This window comes from Cryptomeria japonica, chromosome 9 (assembly GCF_030272615.1).
Source record: "Cryptomeria japonica chromosome 9, Sugi_1.0, whole genome shotgun sequence".
Classification (NCBI taxonomy): Eukaryota; Viridiplantae; Streptophyta; class Pinopsida; order Cupressales; family Cupressaceae; genus Cryptomeria; species Cryptomeria japonica.
Window position 1 is genome coordinate 709,612,686 of NC_081413.1, and position 19,671 is coordinate 709,632,356.

Consider the following 19,671-nt stretch of genomic DNA (forward strand, 5'->3'; position numbering starts at 1 on the left):
TTTCAACTATGCACAAGTTGTGGGATTATGATCCCACATGTTGAAATCTTCTTTGCATCATTAGGAATAATTTTACATTTATTGGATCAAATCATCAAACAAAAGATGAGTACTTCTGCAAAATGTTTCTCTATATGATCGCCAAGCATTTGCATACCTTCTAAAAAATAGTGACATTGGGGCAAATGTAACACCAAAAGTTGTAAAGGCCTGGCCAAAAAAGAATGTCATGATCATGATGCATATCTAATAGCATAGCCTTTGAGTAATGATGATATAAACGTAAGCTTAGTCATGTCTGATCATGGTGAGCATGCCAAAGAGGCAGTCATTACTTGAAACCTATAAATGCCAATGATGAAATAAGTCCTTCTTAGATGATATGCATAGGTTCATAGTTATTGAGACAAACTTAAATCACTATAAATTTATTCTAGAAGGTCTAGGTACCACTTCCCAAAACTAAAGAAAATATCTAGGATGTCCAATTTCCCTTATACTCATTTCGGCTTGTTCAGTCATTTTGCACTCTCGTGTGACTGTTTAGGGATCCTAGAGTCGCCCTTTGCTCCAAAATAAAACCTAAAATTACTCCAAACATTAGTCCCACTTTGCACAATATCATTCTTTCCGAAAACATATTATCTAGCTAATTTGTAGAGAATACACTCCTAGTTCCAGATTGTATTTTGAGATTTGTGCTTGCAATGTCCCTTTTGGGGATATTCTTATATTTTGCCCTTAAACCACAAATTAATTTAAAATAAGAATTGTAATACAATCAAGAGTATATATTTACCAATTGAAATGTCTTTAACAAGATAAATCCTAGTTTAGGTCCTCCAATCACGTTCGTCAACATTTGAAATGTAATCCATGAGGCCAACTATTTTCATAAGGGTTAGGAATCCAAATGCATATATAATCAATTTCATTAATAATCATCCAAGGCATATTCCTATAGTAACCATATTAGGAATTAGATCAAAACTTTGCAAACCACAATCTCAAGGATTGCGAGAGCATGGTTAGAAAATGATCCACTCCATCCCTCAGTCCACCTTGGAGGCGATCCATCCTGCTCGATCAAGCCTAGGAGCACTAATCAGCCTCCCAACCCATGAGCACTCCATCTTGAGGTGGCATACTTGATAAGAGTATAAAGACTACCTCCCTCTACCAAGCCCCAGAGCACACATACGCCTCCCAGCCCATGAGCGCTCCATCTCAAGGTGGCATACTTGATAAAAGATAGGTAGGATCTTCACCTCTCATGAACTCAAAAGGTTGATCAGCTTTCCTGTTTTGCAGCCATTTCTAACCAATTCAAAATAGATTAACTATTTGAATATATTATAAAAATTTTATCAAATAGAAACATAATTAATTTTACTTAAATTGGGAAACAATACTCTAATTGAAAAATAATGCTATTACTTACTAAATATAACTATATAGTTTTTCAGCAAAGAATAGTTAATTCATTCCTAAATTCATATCGTATACAACTTACTAATTTAAGCCTGATTACCATAAATCAGATTTCTGCTTTTTATATTCTATTTCCAGATTTCAATTGAATGTCTATTTCATTCCATTCCATTCCATCCTTTTAAGGGATGACCTCCTTGGATGAATTGTTCTTTCTTTTACATCTCCCATTTGGAGGGAGTCATACCTCTTCACGAAACCCCGTGCCTTTTTCAAGAGTCACACCTTTCCACAAGAAGTCTCAGTCGGCCTCCTTATAGAAATCACCATCATTTAAATATTGCTTATAATTTTCCTTATTCTAGTTGGACCTCTTTTAAATAAACATGGCCAAATTTTATTTACTCATATTTTGGTTAGGCTCTCTTATATTTCCTCAGCCGTCTAGGGTTTGATATTTAAAACTGAGAACTGTTCCTTATTAAAGCCACAATCTCAGGCTGGGGCATGACAGTGCATAAAAACGCCTCTAGAAAGTAGGAATTTGACTAAAGATGATCATTTTTCAGGGTAAAGAAGAAATTAAATATACCTTTGGCTAGTGTAACCAATTCTCTTCATTTTCTTAACCATTGGCCCTGGACTCTATCCAATTAACTCAAAGGGGCTGACATAAACTATAGCAAAGATGATAAGGAGTTGTATGCTTCAGTCTCCATGGTGAAAAAGTGGAAGCAGCATCTTATGGGCAAGGAAATAGTAGTGGACATGGATCATCAACAATTAAAACACTTGCAAGCATAACTGAAACTCCAACAATCTTGTAATTACAAATGGATGGAATTCTTGTAATAGTTTCATTTGGTGGTTGATATGCTTTCAAACCACCTCTTCTCTCAGCAGTAAATACTCTTTTCTTTGTTGGGGCCATTGGCAAATGAGGTTTATGTTGAAGCTTCTGTTCATGATGAAGATTTCAGCAAGATAAAATAAAAAGCTAAGAAGGGTAAAGTGGCTGATTTTGAGCGAAACCTAGATTACTTCCTGAAGGATGGGCTCCTCTATAAAGCAGAAAAGTTGTGTGTGCCTAAGGAGAGAAGGTTTTTTCATGTGTGAGGCTCATACCTCAAGTGTTAAAGGACATTTTGGAGTAACTAAGACAGTTGTATGTCAATCAACCTTACATGCAGATGGATGCGGCTAAATTCATCAGGGACTGCAAGTTATGTAGCATAAGCGAGCCAAGTTTTCAGAAACTTGGGTTGTACCAACCGCTATAAGTGCTTACAAGACCATGGGAGAGCATCTCCATGATTTTATGGGTAGTCTCCAATGTCAAGCATGGACATGACTACTATTTTGTGGTGGTAGATCAATTTAGCAAGATGTGTGTTGATTGTTTGCAAGAAAACCTCAACAGGGGTTACACAGCAAGGTTATTCTCGAAGGATTGACATAAGAAGTTTATATGTTGGTGAGAACTAGGGAAATGTCTCCAGAATTTTACCAATCATCCAAGACATCCAGGATGTCACTCAAATCCCAGGGACACATCCCCGTGGAACTCTTTATAATATTTATTAGTGATAATTTGTTAAATGATTTCTGAACTAGCTTTTGTTACAAATAAAAGAAGGGTCACTCATGTCAAACACTATATAATACTCATGGTAACAAGCATAATTTATCATCCAGAAAATTCCAAAATCATGTGGTTTTTGCAATCACTTGCTTGATATTCCAAAATCCTAGTCTTTGGAATTTCAAATAGTTATCTTCTATGGAACATAGGTGATGTTCTACTACAAATCATGTTTGAACTACAAATTTAGTTTGAAATATAATTCTTGTGTTATATGCGGGCCCATTCAGAACCCAGTTCTTTCAATATTTTGAATTCGTCTATTATTTCAGAACTGTTTTGTCATTTCCTTTACCATTTTATGCTCTTATTGTGTGGATTGCTACTGTTTTATCACCTGATCTCTGTTATTTCACTGGAAAAATACAGAAATATCATTACATTTACCACCCTAGAAGATAGCACCTTTATTGCTTCCAGTTGTAAAATATACCACATTTCCGTCTGTGCAGAATTTCATTCATTTTCTGCCTATATCATACTTTTCTTTTTTATTCCAATAAGAGTCTGGTTGTAATAAAAGCATCGAAGACATACTGAAATGAATGTCAACAACAAATTGAGAAGATCAAACGAGCTCAAATTCTAAGCATTTGTAGACTTAAAGAACAAGTCATGACTTAAAATGGTAGTTTTAGTGGATGGCATAGTTATTAAGAAACTGCATTATAGGAACACAGACTACAGCCCAGACCCCATACCCAAAATTTTCTGGGAGCTAAATTTATACATAATGTAATCATATCCTAATGCACTTAATCACATATCCTAACTTAAATAGCATCCCCATCCCTGTATCAATGCCCGTACCCCTACATCTCCCGATAACTATGACTTACACTAGTGTAAAGAAAGTTATCAATTTAAGAAGCAAAAAAGAAGAAAGAAAATGATTTTTCCTGCATTGATTTGCAAAACATGCATTGCATTCAGTCCTTAGTAGAATCATTGAAGCAGTAATAGAATAGTTAAGGCACTGACCTCTATCTTTGAGTATATATTTTTCTGACATATCTTTAAGTGTCTCATAAGCTGCAAGATCAATGCCTGCATATGGTATTATCCCAAGAATAGATGGAAGAAGTCCTCTATAGAATGCTCGAGGACCTTCATGAACCCATATGTCCTTTGATAGCTTTGACAGCCTTGGAATTTTACTACCATCACTGGCATATGTTTGCAAGCGTGTTTTCAGTAAATCCATTGGATAAATTACAGTCTGAGCAATAGCACCAGCTGTACCACCAGCAAAAAGGCGGCCTAGCGGACCAATATGTTCTTCCCCGCTAACACTTACTACAAGATTTTTCATCATTTCATAAGCATAAAATTTGATTGCAGATTCTGGTGCTACTTTAAGAACATTGATCCCATTCCCTCGAAAAAACCCCAACACACCACCCTCTCTAAATATATCCTTGATAGCTGGAGCAACATGAGCACCTGATGTCTGCACTTGCAGCTTTACCTTTAGGCGATCAAGAGGAGCAGTTGCGGTTCGCGATAAAGCTCCAGCCACTCCTCCAGCAATGAGATATTTGGTTGCATGCATGTGCTTGCTAATACCTTCAGGAATAGCTGCTTGTTCCCCAATATCAATGTGGCAAACTCTTTCCCAATACTGATATATGTTTTGTATGGTAGCTTCATGAGGATACAGAAGCAGAAAATCCCTCCATTCTTCAAATGTTATAATTCCATTGTTATCCTTGTCGATGTGCTCCACAAAACGAACAAGCTCCTTGTCACTCATTACAATGCCTGAAAAGGGGAACAGAAATGGTTACAAATAAAAACAGAACAAAATGCATCAAAATTCATTTTCTCCATTTCTTTTGAAACTGGAAACTCCAAAACAAACAAGGATTGAATTGCAAAGTAAATACCCAGCAGGTAAATAAACGGCAAGATGCTGTATAGAATGTCAAATTCTGTAGTAGTGGGATATAGAGTAGACCAGCTTATGTTATGGGAAATGACAAAGTTACATACTTCATATGAGACTGTAACGCCAACTGTTCAGGTAACTTAAAAAAAATTCATTCCTATAAAATCTTTAAATCAACAATATCCACCTTATGAAAAACCCTTTACCATAAGGAATTGAATCCAAAAGCATCCCCCACATGTAAACTAGCTCATATACAGTATTAATAGTTATATTTTTCAGAAAGTCAAGAGGGTTGTAAGAATCGGGATGTATAATTAAAAGGAATATCCTTGAATTACACATTCTGCAATGAATTAAGCCTACAAACAGAACTACCATTTTGGTTAAATTCATAGAATAAAGCCCAATACAATGGTATGATAATTTAATAGTTATCATAATAATAATGCCTACATCACTGTCCCTTTATAGTGGTCCAGCCAGTAGATGACAGATCAATGATCATATATCTCACTCACCTTTATCAGAACAAATATGACTACAGCATCTCTCTCTGTAGAGGTCAAGCCAGTGTATGATAAATAAGATATCTTATTCACGTTTATCAGCAACTAAAACAAAGGTGAAAGTTCAAACACTCAATATGCTTGACCTTAATTGCTTACCTAGCTTCCCAAGGACCACTTTTCTATAAATACAATATGTGTTAAATACTCAGCCTCTCAACGAACCCACTTTCTAAGGACCTTAGCAATGCACCTGCTTCCTGTAGCAAAAGTTAAAGATAGACAAAAGTACCACTTATCAAAGATAGACAAGCATAAGTTAAAATTAAACAAAAGATTTGAGCCACACCTGCCATATCATATAATTTACTACCAACTTTACATGAAATGATAGTTTCCACACGTCATTGCTTGCCTCTTAATTATGCCAAAAGTCATGAATGCCAAGAAACTGTAACTCATCTTCAATTTAAGACATAATCAAGGACAAAACCATAGTTGAAAATCAATACCCTGGAATGTGTTGATCAAATCTTGGTAAATCAAAACAGTAATTTTCATAAAAGGCTCTTTTTTCTCTCAATTGTTGCCTGCAAAATATATGAACCTAAAAACCAGATTGAAATACAATACTTATGACCTTAATGCACACAAAAAGGAAGGAAAATTACTGTGAAACATTCTACAAGTTTACAAATTTTGGAATTATGCTATTTGAAATTCAACTTTCCAACAGAATAAACAACTAGAATGCATATTAATTTTTCAAGATGAAGTTCCTCTCCCAGGAACCTTTTCACAGGTTTTTTGCTAAGAAACAGTTTATATTTTTCACCAGACTTCTGTAGTGATGATAATACATTAAGAAATCAACGCTCTGAGCATAAAAGCATAAGGGTGCCATAATTTACTGTTATGACACCTTTGTCCATGCCTAGCACTACTCTCTATTACAGAAATTATAGAAATCAAGTGTACCAGTAGTGAATTTACACGTCATAACAGTACATTTACCAAAATTGACCTTTACTAGTAGTAAATTTGCCAGAATTTACCAGAATTAACAAGTGTTATTAACCAATTTACTAGAAATTACTAGTATATATTAGTGGGGTAAACATTTTTACTAGTATAGATTGGTTGGGGAATTGTTCCTACTCAAAAATTCAGAAATACATGTACATTTGACTAACTCTGAGGAAAAATCATAAAATTTACTAGTGGCTCATTAATTTGATTAAACCTAATGACTTCATGTGCACTTTGAATGAAAAGTTCTTAATATGTTTTGAATATTTTTCTAGTTTGCGAAACTTATATTAGAAAATTTTGTCAAACTTAAGCAAATAGTGAAAAATAGCCCATAAAAAATACGCCAACAAAGGGATTGAGATAAAATTTGAAGTTTAGCGGATCCAAATTTTAAACTTTTTATCAAAATTAGCCAATTGATGAAATAAAGTGCATACAAAGTCCCGGAATAAGAAATAGGTCACAATTACCTGCTGAAACAAGGGCATCCCATAGCTCTTCAGGCAAAATGCAGCCATTGTGCTCCACATCAATTGCCTCGAAGATGCGGTAAAGCTCAATTTCCTTGTCATCCATGTAGTGCCGAAATTCCTGGTAATCAACCCGGCCATCCTGATTGGAATCACAAACCTCGAGCAAATCCCTAGCGTACTTGTACTCAGAAGGTATCCTTAATGCCTGCAAACCCTTTTCAATTTGTGAATTGTCAAGGTAACCCACGTTTGTTGCATCAAAGAAATTAAAAAGGCTTCTGATTCTCACTTCCCTTTCTTCCTCTGTCTCCCTCAGGGCTAACAGAACATGTTCAAGGGATGGCTGGCCGGACTTTCTCACGGGATTGCAGTACCCAGCCTGGGGATCAGCACCCCGCTTTGATGTAGTCGGCATTGGTAAAGGAACACGGTGATGCTCTACGGCCTGCCCAGCACCGGACATGCCTTTCCAGCAAAAATTGTTTCAGGTGCAAATATTTAAGTCCTCTTTCCAAATATTGATGAAAACCTAACTCAAAGCTTTATACATTTTTACTGACATGATATGTAGCACGGGTTTCCATATCCAATCTTTGTCCCAGAACAGCAACTAGACCAAAAGTGAAATCGAATTGACAAATCAGGCCCTCCAAGGAGAGGAAAAGAAATCAAAATTCTTCTTCGCTAGAGGAAACGGATGTTCCACGACCTACCCGAAATGGAACATGCGTTTCCCGGCAATTGGAGAAAACAAGAAAAAAACTGCAGTGAACAAAGTTGACCGAACCTTCTTCTCAAGATCGATCAAACCCTAACTCAATTCTTCTCAGAATCAAAGTAAACAGAGTTTTCTTCACCAAACAGAATGGTGATACTCGCCGGACATGATTTTCCCGGCAACAGACTGAAAAAGTGATAGTCCAGGAAATTGAGTCAATTCAAGCCATTTTACCAAAAGATCGAGCAAACGCTAACTCAATTGTTCACGTAATTAAATGACATCGTGATACTTCCCTTTAACGGAAAAATCGCTGTCAAATAACAGATGGATGGGTAGACAGGAGCTTTTCAGTTATGAGCTGAAAGTCAAACCCAGATTTGTTTGAAATTACCTGATTTCACTGAGAAGAAGAAAAACTTTTGAATTGGCTGAATCCAGCGATCAAATCCCGGGACGTCCACAAGTGTCTGATATCTTTTCTCCTCTGTTGTCACACCAAAGTTGCCAACAACAAGAAGTTACAGGTCGAATTATCATGCGTCTCAGAAGGTATTTCACATTGCAATGCTGGAAACCGAGTTCCTTTCTCACAGCTACAGGAACAATGAGGATGAGGTGTAAGCAATGAAATATATTCTGCGTGTTGGCTCTAGATTCTCGTCGTCCACCTCCTCGTCCTCGTCCTCTTGTTCTGGCTTCCTCTCAATAATGATTTTATGCTTTCATTACCATCCACACGTACTCTAATTCATTTGCAAACTGTTTAAAATTATTTTAAAACTTTAAATAAAAATTTAAGTAGTAAATATCATGTTCATCCCTTGTTTTAACCGAAATTTAATCTTGAGGAAGAGATTAAGGCATCCCACCATGGAAGTCAAAAAGTGCAATTATGGTACATGCTGGAATGATTTATTTAATTAGCAAGAGATATGCCAAAGAATCTTAAGAATAAAATTTAAATATATTTAAATATTGTATGATTAGTTGTATAATTAAGGTGTAATTGTTAATATTGTAAATATATGATAATTACATATAATTTATTGCGTCATTCATATATAGATATAAAAAAATCTATCAATAAAAAACTAGAAGCATTTTATTTGGCATGGTTTGTGACACTTGAGTACATGAAAAGAAAAAAATATACTTTATTAAATATTTTTTTTTTTTTAAAGTAATAAATATTATGTTCTTCACTTGTGTTAAACGAAATTTAATCTTGTAGAAGAGATAAAGGTATCCCACCCTAGGAGTCAAAAGTGCAATTATGGTACATGCTAGAATGATTTATTTAATTAGCAAGGGATATGCCAAAAGAATCTTAAAGATAGAATTTAAATATATTCAAATATTATATAATTAAGGTGCAATTGTTAATATTGTAAATATATGGTAATTATATATATATTATTATATAATTTATTATGTGGAAGGTTTATTATATTCATATATGGATGTAAAAGAGTCTATTAATAAAAAAACAGAAGCATTTTATTTGGCATGGTTTGTGACACTTAAATGCATGAAAAGAAGAAAAAAAAATTATTAAATATTTTTATTATTTAATATTAATTATATCTTCACTTCTACCTCTCAAGTACCACTCAATCAATTGTGTCTATCTCCATCAATCACTTGTGTTATGTTGTGCTATGATGCATGCTCCCTATGAGTTGTTTTAGTCTTATGATCAACTGCTTGGTGTCCTTTTCTATTATTTTTCTCCTTATTGTTTTATTCAATTAAAAGAAACTTTGTAATTATCTCAATCTAGCACTATTAATTACAAGGGATTGAAAGTGTTTTACATAAAATCCACGTTTTTCTAATATAAACTAAAAATATAATGATATGATAATAAAAATATAAAAATAATTTGATAAGAAAAGTGTTTTTTACTTTTGTAAAGATTTTAATGAAAATATAGAAATATAATAATAAGATTATATAAATCCATAATAATATAATCATATCTTAATAATAATTTAATATTAATTACAATATCATAATATAATAATAATGTGATATTAATTACAATATAATAATATAATAATTTCTAAGTGAAATAAGGAACAAATATGATATCTCTATATATTCATATAAAGATAGTATACTTTATCTATATTCCTCTAAAGATAAGAAAGATCACCCATATATGTATATAGTGACCATCATCCTCCAAATCTTCTGCAATAAAGACACCTCTTACGTCGGCCAATACCTCGTGTGATATTGTAAATATATTATATTATGCATTGTATTAACATTATAATGTTAATATTGTAAATATATGATATAATTATATATGTAAGATTATTATATCTATCAATAAAATATTATATAATATATAATAATAAAAATATAATATAATTTATTAGTATTATAATATACATATAATTATTATATATTAGTATTATTATATTATCATGATAAGATTGTTCTATTTTAATTAATATTACAATATTATTATATCATCTTATATTATTATTATAATATTATAGTATTATTATTTTTTATTTTTTAATATCGTGATTATGATATCAATATATTATAATTAATAATATCTTGTTTGTATATTATCATATGATGATATTATGTTTTAATTATTATTACATTATTATTATTATTATTATTATTATTATATATATATATATATATATATATATATATATATATATATATATATATATATATATATATATATATATATATATATATATACTATTTAAACAAACAAAGTATATAATATAAACACACGTCTCTATATTCTATGAAGTTTTCTACAAGAAAATTAGTAGTTTGTGTTGTATATGTGGACACCTAAAATTGTCCTTTGATTACATAAATATTTTTTTCTATCAATAATAATAGTATTTTAATAATGTTAAAGGAAAGTTTCCATTTAACTACCAAAAACATCCAAACCCACGGAAGGACATGTAGAAAACCACCCATCCAACCCACCCTACAGAAAGCAAAACCACCAAGCCACCCATGCAACCACCACCCCCAAACCGTGTACATTTTCAACAAGCATACAAAAAACGCTCGATACATCATCCCCACAAGACAGAACTGTTGGCATTGATTGTCATTGATGTCAACCGGTATAGGATGGCAACCGGTATGGGAGATTGATGAGTAATGTTGTCATTGATGCATACTGGGAATGGTGTTTTTTATGACAACTAGCATTGCAGGTCACCGATAAGGAAGTGAATGTCATCCTGCATTATGTTCAGTGGAGTCACTGGTACACAAGCTAGTATTGGCTTATGTTGAAGACATAAGGACTAGAGGTCGGTATGGTATAACCACCGGCAAAGTGACATGTTGATGGTTGAAGAAGGCATAATGATGCAAACAAGTAATGTATGAATCTAGTATGAAAACATGGAATCAAACTTGATGAAGAGGCAAAATGATGACATCTGTAAGAGAGCAAGATGTTGGGATGTTGATTGTGATGAAGAGACGGAATGTTATAAAAATCACATCAACACTGGAGGGGAAGTATGTGCAAGCCATCGGTATGCTGTCGGATGTCAATCTACAGGACTCCCACCGGATTAAGAGAAGGTTGACACTGAATGTGCCCAACTGGATCACATGTGCCTGTTTGAAGATATGCATGCTCAAACAGGGAAGCCACATTGGTGCTATGCAGGATGTAGATGACAAGGATCCACTCTCACCGGTAAGTGGAGCTTATCTCCTATTATGCATGGAATGCATTATAGTCATCCGAGATAAGACAAAAGAGTAGAAGGTAGGTGATTGAAGGCTCACACCGGATGAACTATTGAAACACTAAATTGCCTTGGGTGCATGAGATTAGGGATAAGCATTGAATCAGCTAGGTAGACATGATGAGTTGTCGATACAAAAAAGGAAGGATATGTTTGTCAAGGTGACAAACATGTTGATAGGAGAATCAGTCAAATGATGAAGAAGGCAAAGTTGAGCAGTTGTAGATAGAGAGTGCAATTGGTATGAAGATGAAGCTTGGTGCCACCGATGTGCTTGGTATATTACTAGTCTACATGCAGAAGATACCGGTATGGATGTCAACCGGTAAGTTGACAATGTGCAGATGCAGAAGGCTCCCATCTATTGAAGATGTGCATGAGGAAGGTTAGCAAGTGTGTTGACCGGTTCAGGTGCTCCACTAGAAGAGAAGCAGAGTGCAAGGTTGAAGCAAGACTGGTTAGGGTATAACTGGTAGATGAACTCGGTTGTGTGGTTGGTCAGTAATCTTGTCTAGATCAACATAGAAGACCTAGCAAAGGTGGATGCCAACAAAGGGGCCACGTGGAGTTGAAGTGACATGCATGCACAGGTCGGTGTGATGTGTCGGTGAAGTTGTTGGTGGCTGGTCCAACATTTATGGCAACTGCGAAGCTCGAGGAAGCATGGCAAAGGATTGCAACTCAAGATCAAGGAAACAACAAAGATCTAGTACAAACTGATCTTGCAAATCAAAGAGGGTGAAGGAAACTGCATCATGCACGTGGTTGATCAAACAAAAGGCCAAAAATCATGCTACAGATGGTTAAAGATAGAAGACGTGTGTTGAAAGGAAAAGAGTATGGCGATGCTGATTGGCAAGTTGTAATTCATCAATCAAGGACATGAGAACTGATCAAATATGATGTTCCTCAATGATCAAAGATCATATCAGATGCAGATTTAATGAATGGCGAAAACCCTAGGTGTCAATGTTCAAACCAACGTTTAGGTGGGAAAATTTGTTATAAGAGTGCGAGCCAAAGATGCAGTTGGTATTGTTGTATGAGAGAGGTTAGTGAAGAAATCCAATTAGTCAAGTGCTCAACGTCAATCTGAGAAGAGACTGAGTGTTGAAGGTGCAACCTGTGAGAGGTTTTGGCAAAGGTAAAACTGACGAGGACAGAGAAACCAATAAACTGCAAAGTGAGTTACAGTGGTGTAAACCGGTAGTGTTAGAACCTGGAATAAAACAGAGAAGGAGTTGTTGTGCAAAGTAGGAAGTCGAGGAGATTTGGAAACCCAGAGAACAGTGCAGAGTTAAGCTTGCAACTGAAGTAACCAATAAGCTGAGAACCGATAGCATGCAGAGAGCAAAACCGGCAAGGAAGGAAAAGAGGTCGAACGAGTAAGGGTGCAATAGAGAGTGAGTTGCACCAGGAGATAAGGTTGCAACAGTTAGAGCGTGAGTAGAGAACTAGCAGGGAATTGAAAAGAGGAGAACCAGTGGAGAGACATACATGAGAGTTACAAGTTCTTTTGTAACAAGAAGATAACTTTTGTATTCAAAATATGATCTTGTAATCACTGAGTTGGAGCTCAATGCAAGGGTTGGTGCCCTAAAATCAGGGGTTGGTGCTCCTTAGGTTGGTGCCCTAAAGCAAGAGTGGTACTCCTTGGGTTGGTGCCCTAAATGTTGTAACCAAATGTTTCATTGTGAGGCTAGTTTGGAGCAGTAGTCTCCAACAGCATTTCTCACCGAGGTTTTTCCCATCTTGGTTTTTCCTCGTACATTTGGTATTATGTGATGTCCCTTTTTATGTGTGGTGGCATTTGTGTTATCCTCCCATCTAATCGGTATGTATGCTTTATGTTAGATCTATTAATTGGTATACACACATAGGATAGAAAAGGGAAAAGTTTGGAAACCATTGATTCACCCCCCCCCCCTCAGTGGCATCTTATGTTCAACAAGAACATATAGGAGATAACATGTTTTGTAGTAAAAACCAAAGAAAAACACAGGGACTAACCCCACAGACCAATAATTAAAAAAACATTAACAAGCAAAAGGCAAACCACTAGAAACTACCTGGAGGGAGATCTAGGGTTCATTCGCCCATTTCCTTTTCCTCGACCGATGACCCCGATCTTCCAACTCATGCGCCTCCTCTACAGCTTGTTGCAGAATAACTTCAATCTCCATCAAGTCCACAAACACCTTCAGGGCATCCCAACCAATGCGCACCCCTTCTCTAAACCTAGCCTTAACGACATCATTATGCCATCTCACAAAGGGAATAAAATCTTCCTCAACCACCTGATGAAAGTTCTCAACACATTCACAAATATCAAAACCAATGCCTAGCACCACCCATTCAAGAATTGAATCCATGCCCAAGAGGTACTCATCTGGGACAATGGCGTTCATCACCTTTGTAATCGGTGCCACAGAACTCTCAACTCTAAACCCCATGCCTGAATAAGAGAATACACATCCATATTGGTTCTATATCGATAAGCCACCACTCCAATGGATTCTCCTAGAATCCTCTGAACATATTTCACCGACCTTTCATCCTTGAATAGAAACATCCCATACAATCTCTTCTTCGAGACAAGTTCGAGGAACAGACAAAGTTATTTCTTAGTTTTCTGAGTGAAATTCGCCTCCATTTCACTCAATTGCAACACTAAAGTCCCTTTCAGCAACTCCAACTATAATTAACTTCGCACTAACCCTCTGGAAATTCAAAACTTCAAATAGCCACAAAAAAATACCAAGTTAAACCCCACTTAAACACCATAAATGTCAAGTATCGTCATTATTCCCCACTGCCCTTACCAACCAAGAAAGCAGAGTTTGCATGCATTCCAAGGGTGGTAAAGTGTAGATGCATTTAAGTCTCGTACCAACCACAAAGAATATAAACATTCCAATCTAGCGGAAATCAACATAAAATCTTAGAATTAATACGCCCATTCCCCAAGCAATTAATTTGAATTCAAAGTCTCCTTCAACATCTCATGGCACTAGGGATAGTGACATCAGAAACCAACTAGATTGGCCAAAGTACTTCTTTATCAACATTATCCCACCATCGGGTTAGAAACTAGTTCAAATCGCATGCCACATTGGACAAAAAGTCTGCCACCCCATTCCCTACCCTTCTAATATGCAAGATGCAAAAAATATTGAAAAGAAAGTAACTTAGAACAAATGATTAGGATGTACATTTATTAAGACGCCAACATCGAGAAGATCCCCTCGAGATTGCATCGACTACAATTTTTGAGTCACCTTCTAAATGCACCTTTGAAATTTTCAGATTACTAGCCAACTCAACTACCAACAATGTAGCTTGCACTTCTGCCTCATTATTGGTCCCATCTTGCAACCTTTGGGCTCCTTTAATTAACACCTTGCCTTCCTCGTCACAAGCCACACATCATGCACCTGAGATTCCTATATTGCCTCTCGAAGCCCTATCAAAATTCACCTTGACCCACCCTTGCTCCGGCTTGACCCACAAAACATCTGACGCCCCTCCAGCCTTAGAAAGCCCATGAACAAGCCATTACATAAATATTTATTTTTTATTTTATTATTTTATCTTTATGTCTTCTATTAATTAAATAAATATTTTAGTTAATTAATTAATTCACTAAACCTCTTCTTTCTAATTTAAATAAATATTTATTATTTATTTAATCCCATCCCCTTTCCATAAATTAATTTTTTTTTTTTAATTTAATTTATTTAGTCTTTCTTCTATTAATTAAATAAATACTTTTATTTATTTAATTAATTAATTTAGCTTTTTCTTCTTATCCACATGACAACACATCTCCTTAAATTACCTACTCCTCAATCCTAGCCCTTCATTTCAAATTAACCTCTTAATCATATTCACCATTATCTTTTACCTTTCCACCTCTTAATCTCCTCCCTTCTTCTTTACTTACCCTCAAATCCTATTGATTCCCTTTCATCTATGTGATCACGATCATTCATTAAGTTTAACCTCTTAATTTAAACCCTTGATTCTCTCGGAGATTTCTATAAAAGAGGTCTTGTCCTTTCATTTTGAGGAATCAAGTTGTAGACACCTAAATTCGTTCATACCTTACCAAAATACTTGACCTTATCCCATTCTATCCAATTCAACAAATATTTATTATTTATTTAATTAATCATTTATCTTTACCCCTCACCCTTAATTAAATAAATTTACATTTATTTAATTAATTTTAACCTTAACCTTTCTCCTTCACCATTAATGAAATAAATTTACATTTATTTAATTATGTTTAACCTTATCCTACAAATTCTCTTACTAAATCAATTAATTAATACCTATTTAATTACTTGATTTAAGCTAATTAACCCTTATTACTGTTTGTCCTAATATTTAATTCCTCATCACCCTCAATCTTTGTCCACTCAATCCTAGTCCTTGAATCCATCTATATGGATCAAGATCTAAACCTATCATAATCTGACAAGTGTCCCTACCCCCTATTGCTCACACATGTGTGAGTGTAAAAAGTCACATTATAGTCACCCTACCTCTTACATATACCATAGACATGTCACTTTCACAAGCCTTCTACCTCTTACACATGTCACTTTCACAAGTAAACTAATCTCTTACACATGTCACTTTCACAAGTAAACTTAGCCCCCTTTTCTCCTTTGCACACCTTAAAATAACAATTTGACTAAATTGGGTGAAACTTTTCGTTGGGATCTCAAATTTTTTATTTTCAAAATGTGTTGAAAATCTGACTCAAAGCTCCACGCTATGGTGTAAACCATTTTTCCAAATCTATCATTAAAAATTAGGTGCACATGTCTGAAGTCGACCTATCTTTTGAAACCTTGAAAGTTCATAATTTTGTCATATGGTATCATTTTTTTACAATTTTTCTTTTAAATTCATTAGAAAGATGTGAGGAATCCACTTTTGTATTTATTTTTTGCTTTAGACAATATATTTGGTGTTTTTTTTATCATATTTGAATTGGGATTAAAAAATTTAACCCAAGAATCATGTATGCTCTCCTCTAGCGCCTTAGGGTGAACTTGAGTGCACCAGAAGTCTTGATTTCTTTTGTTAGGAGGCCTACTTGAGGATTTGATCACCTCAAGGGATGACCTTGAGTTTCATATTTTGACAAAGTATAAAGAGTGGGGGGTGGATCAAAAGATACCCGTCTTGGATGTTAAATCTTGTCAATCTTGGCTAGGCCTCAAGGAGCTTTATACCTTTGGTAAGTGAAAGTGGAGATTAGGTTATTGTCTCCTCTAATTATTTAGAATTATTCTCTTTCATTTATGGAATTTTGCCTCCCATACCTTGCATATTTATAGGTTACCCCCTAGTTGGACTTGTGAAGCCTAGTTGAGATTCTTTAGCCACATTTTATTGTGGTGCCTTGTGCACACAAGGACTGATAATCCCTTGTGTAGGCTTGTTGGTGTGTCTTTTGTGTTTGAATATTTAGATCACCCTCCCCACTTGAAACCAAAAGGGGACACACTCATCCAAATTGAGCCATAGGATTTTCTTACTTTGCATCATTTCATTGTGTGTTTTCATCTTAAATCATAAAACTCAAAAGTCCAAAAAAATCTAAAAAAAAAAAGATCAAAACATTTCAAAAATAATAATAATAAATTGTTTAAGTCTAGATGTCCTCCAATTCAATATTTTCATGTCATCTCCAAACTTAATCTTCATCAATCAACCGCGTCCCAATCATACCTCTCATCATCATCACCAATCTTAATTCTCTCATCCTAATCACCTCCTTAATCATCCTAATCACACATCCAATCCTAATAATCCCAACCATCCTCTCCTAATCATCCTAATCATTCCTCCTATCATAACCATCTTTAAACAATCCATAATCAATTAATTAGGAACCCAAGCTTCGTCAATTTTTTTAATCCAATCAAGTTTTAGATTTTTATTCTAATAATCATCCATAATCCATTTCTCCTAATTCAATCTCATCATTCATCATTTTTCTTATCATCCTTCATCCTCATCCTTCGTCGTCATCTTAACCCAATCCCCTTACCAACCTAATACCATTTCAACTAAATCCTAATTCAATCTACCTACCCTTTCATCCAAAATCAATCAACCATTAGCCATTCACTTATCTCAAGCAAGCCTCCAATCCCTAATCCTTAATAAAAAATCATTTGAAAATCATATCCAAACATCTTGCATCCTTCATCTTCCAAATCTCATCCATTTTCAATTCCAATACCTCATCTAATCCAAATCCAAAATGGACATCCAAAGATCATGGATTGGTTTGAAAAAATGGTTATGGAAGTTCAAGGATCTATGTTAAACACCATTCCTCAAACCAACCTATCAATCATACCAATTTGACTTATCCATGCCTCGAAGTTATCTAACCTCCACCTATTAATATCTCCCACCCCAACCCACTTACCAATTTGATCTCATACACATTCATATACCATTTCTCCATCCAAATAAACACTTCCATAAATAATATCCAATCCAAATCCATCTCATGTTCCTTATCCTTCCTCTACCTTTGTCAATTAAAATCCAACTTATTCCTCATCCATGACTCCATATCATACCTCACATCCAACATGTATACCTCCATCTTCTCCCCTATCCATGTCCCAATGCCCATATTTGTATAACCCCTCCATCACCTTTGTCCATAAGCCAAGTCGCTTATACTATAATCCTTCAAACCATAAACCTAATCCTTCATTTAATCCTAGTCTCCCTCATAATCCTAATACTCCACTTAATCATGCAAGCCTTAATCCTAATCCCCCACCATATAATCCTAATCTCCTATCTAATCCTAAATCTCCACATAATCCCAATCCTTCAAAACCCACATCATCCCCATCCTTCAAGTCCATTTTTCATAAAAGTGTTGTGAGTGTAAAGGATTTACCTCTAGGATACAATAAACCAAAATCCATTGTACCCTTAAGATATTTGAAGATCCTCTTTACAGTTTGAACATGAGTATCCTTTGGTGTAACCTGAAACCTAGCAACATAACCAGCAATTTACATAATGTTAGGTCTAGTGGATGTAACTTATAACAAACTACCTACCATAGATCTGTAATAAGTTTGATTCACATTAGGAGACTCATCATCTTTACTAAGCTTCCATCTCATTACCATATGTGTACTTACATGATTGCAATCTTCCATTCTAAATCTCTTGAACATTTCTCTAATGTACTTGGTTTGAGAGATAAAGATACCTTTTTTAGATCGAAGAATTTGTAGCCCAAGAAAGAAGGATAGCTCACCCAACATTGACATTTTGAGTTCCTTCTTCATGTTAGCAACAAAATCTTTGCATATATCTACACAATCACTCCCAAAAAGGAAATCATCTGCATAAACCACTGCAACCAAAATATGTTTACCTTATTCTTTCACATAAAGGTTCTTGTTTGTCATTCCTCTATTAAATCTTTGTTATTGTAGATACTTATCTAACTTGTCATACCAAGCATGTGGGCCTTGTTTAAGACCATACAGTGTCTTTTTGAGCTTACAAAAACAATCATGATTCTGTGATAAAACAAATCCATCAGATTGTTTGATATATACTTCTTCATTCAAAGTTCCATTCAGAAAGCAAATTTGATATCCATTTGAAAAATCTTAAAACCTTTGAAAGAAGAAAAAGCTAAGAACATTCTAATTGCTTCAAGATGTGGAAAGGTTTTATCAAAATCTATACCTTCCACCTAAGCATAAGCTTTGCTTTGTTCCTTACAACTTGACCCTCTTCATTCAATTTGTTTGTAAAGACCCATTTTATATCTATCATATTCTTATCCTTAGGTCTAGGTATGAGATCCCATGTTTCACTTTTTTATATCTAGTCAACCTCTTCTTTCATGGTAGCTATCTAATGCATATCTTCAACTGCTTCTTCAAAACACTTAGGTTTTGTTAGACAATTCAAATGAATAGAAGACAATTGAGAGGGGGAGGGGGGGTGAATCAGTTGTCTCAGATTACCAGAACATTAATCAATTAAAACTTTAATACTTGAACCCAAAACATTAATACCAAAATGCTTAAACCAAATACCGAAATAGCAGTTAAACCAATTAAGCATAAACAATAATAAGAGAATAAATAACATCCACATGACACTAAGATTTATACGTGGAAAACCCAGTAAAGGGAAAAACCACGGTGG

The 19,671-nt window shown here is 34.9% G+C and overlaps 1 protein-coding gene across 3 annotated transcripts in view; it reads right to left on the reverse strand.

Annotated features, from left to right (window-relative positions):
* LOC131073902 (calcium-dependent mitochondrial ATP-magnesium/phosphate carrier protein 2) overlaps positions 1–8,413 on the reverse strand; it is a 40,190-nt gene extending 31,777 nt beyond the window's left edge. The window contains exons 1-3 of one of the 3 annotated variants that reach the window (XM_058010406.2): positions 8,088–8,412; positions 6,973–7,879; positions 4,055–4,834 (exon numbers count right to left, since the gene is read on the reverse strand). In XM_058010406.2, coding sequence (XP_057866389.2) covers positions 4,055–4,834; positions 6,973–7,438 — 1,246 coding nt within the window. In that variant the 5' untranslated portion in view covers positions 7,439–7,879; positions 8,088–8,412. Of the gene's footprint in view, positions 1–4,054; positions 4,835–5,629; positions 5,731–6,972 lie in introns of all 3 variants that reach the window. The other 2 variants (XM_058010408.2, XM_058010407.2) reach the window with 2 other exon arrangements.
* Between the last annotated feature and the right edge of the window lie 11,258 nt (positions 8,414–19,671).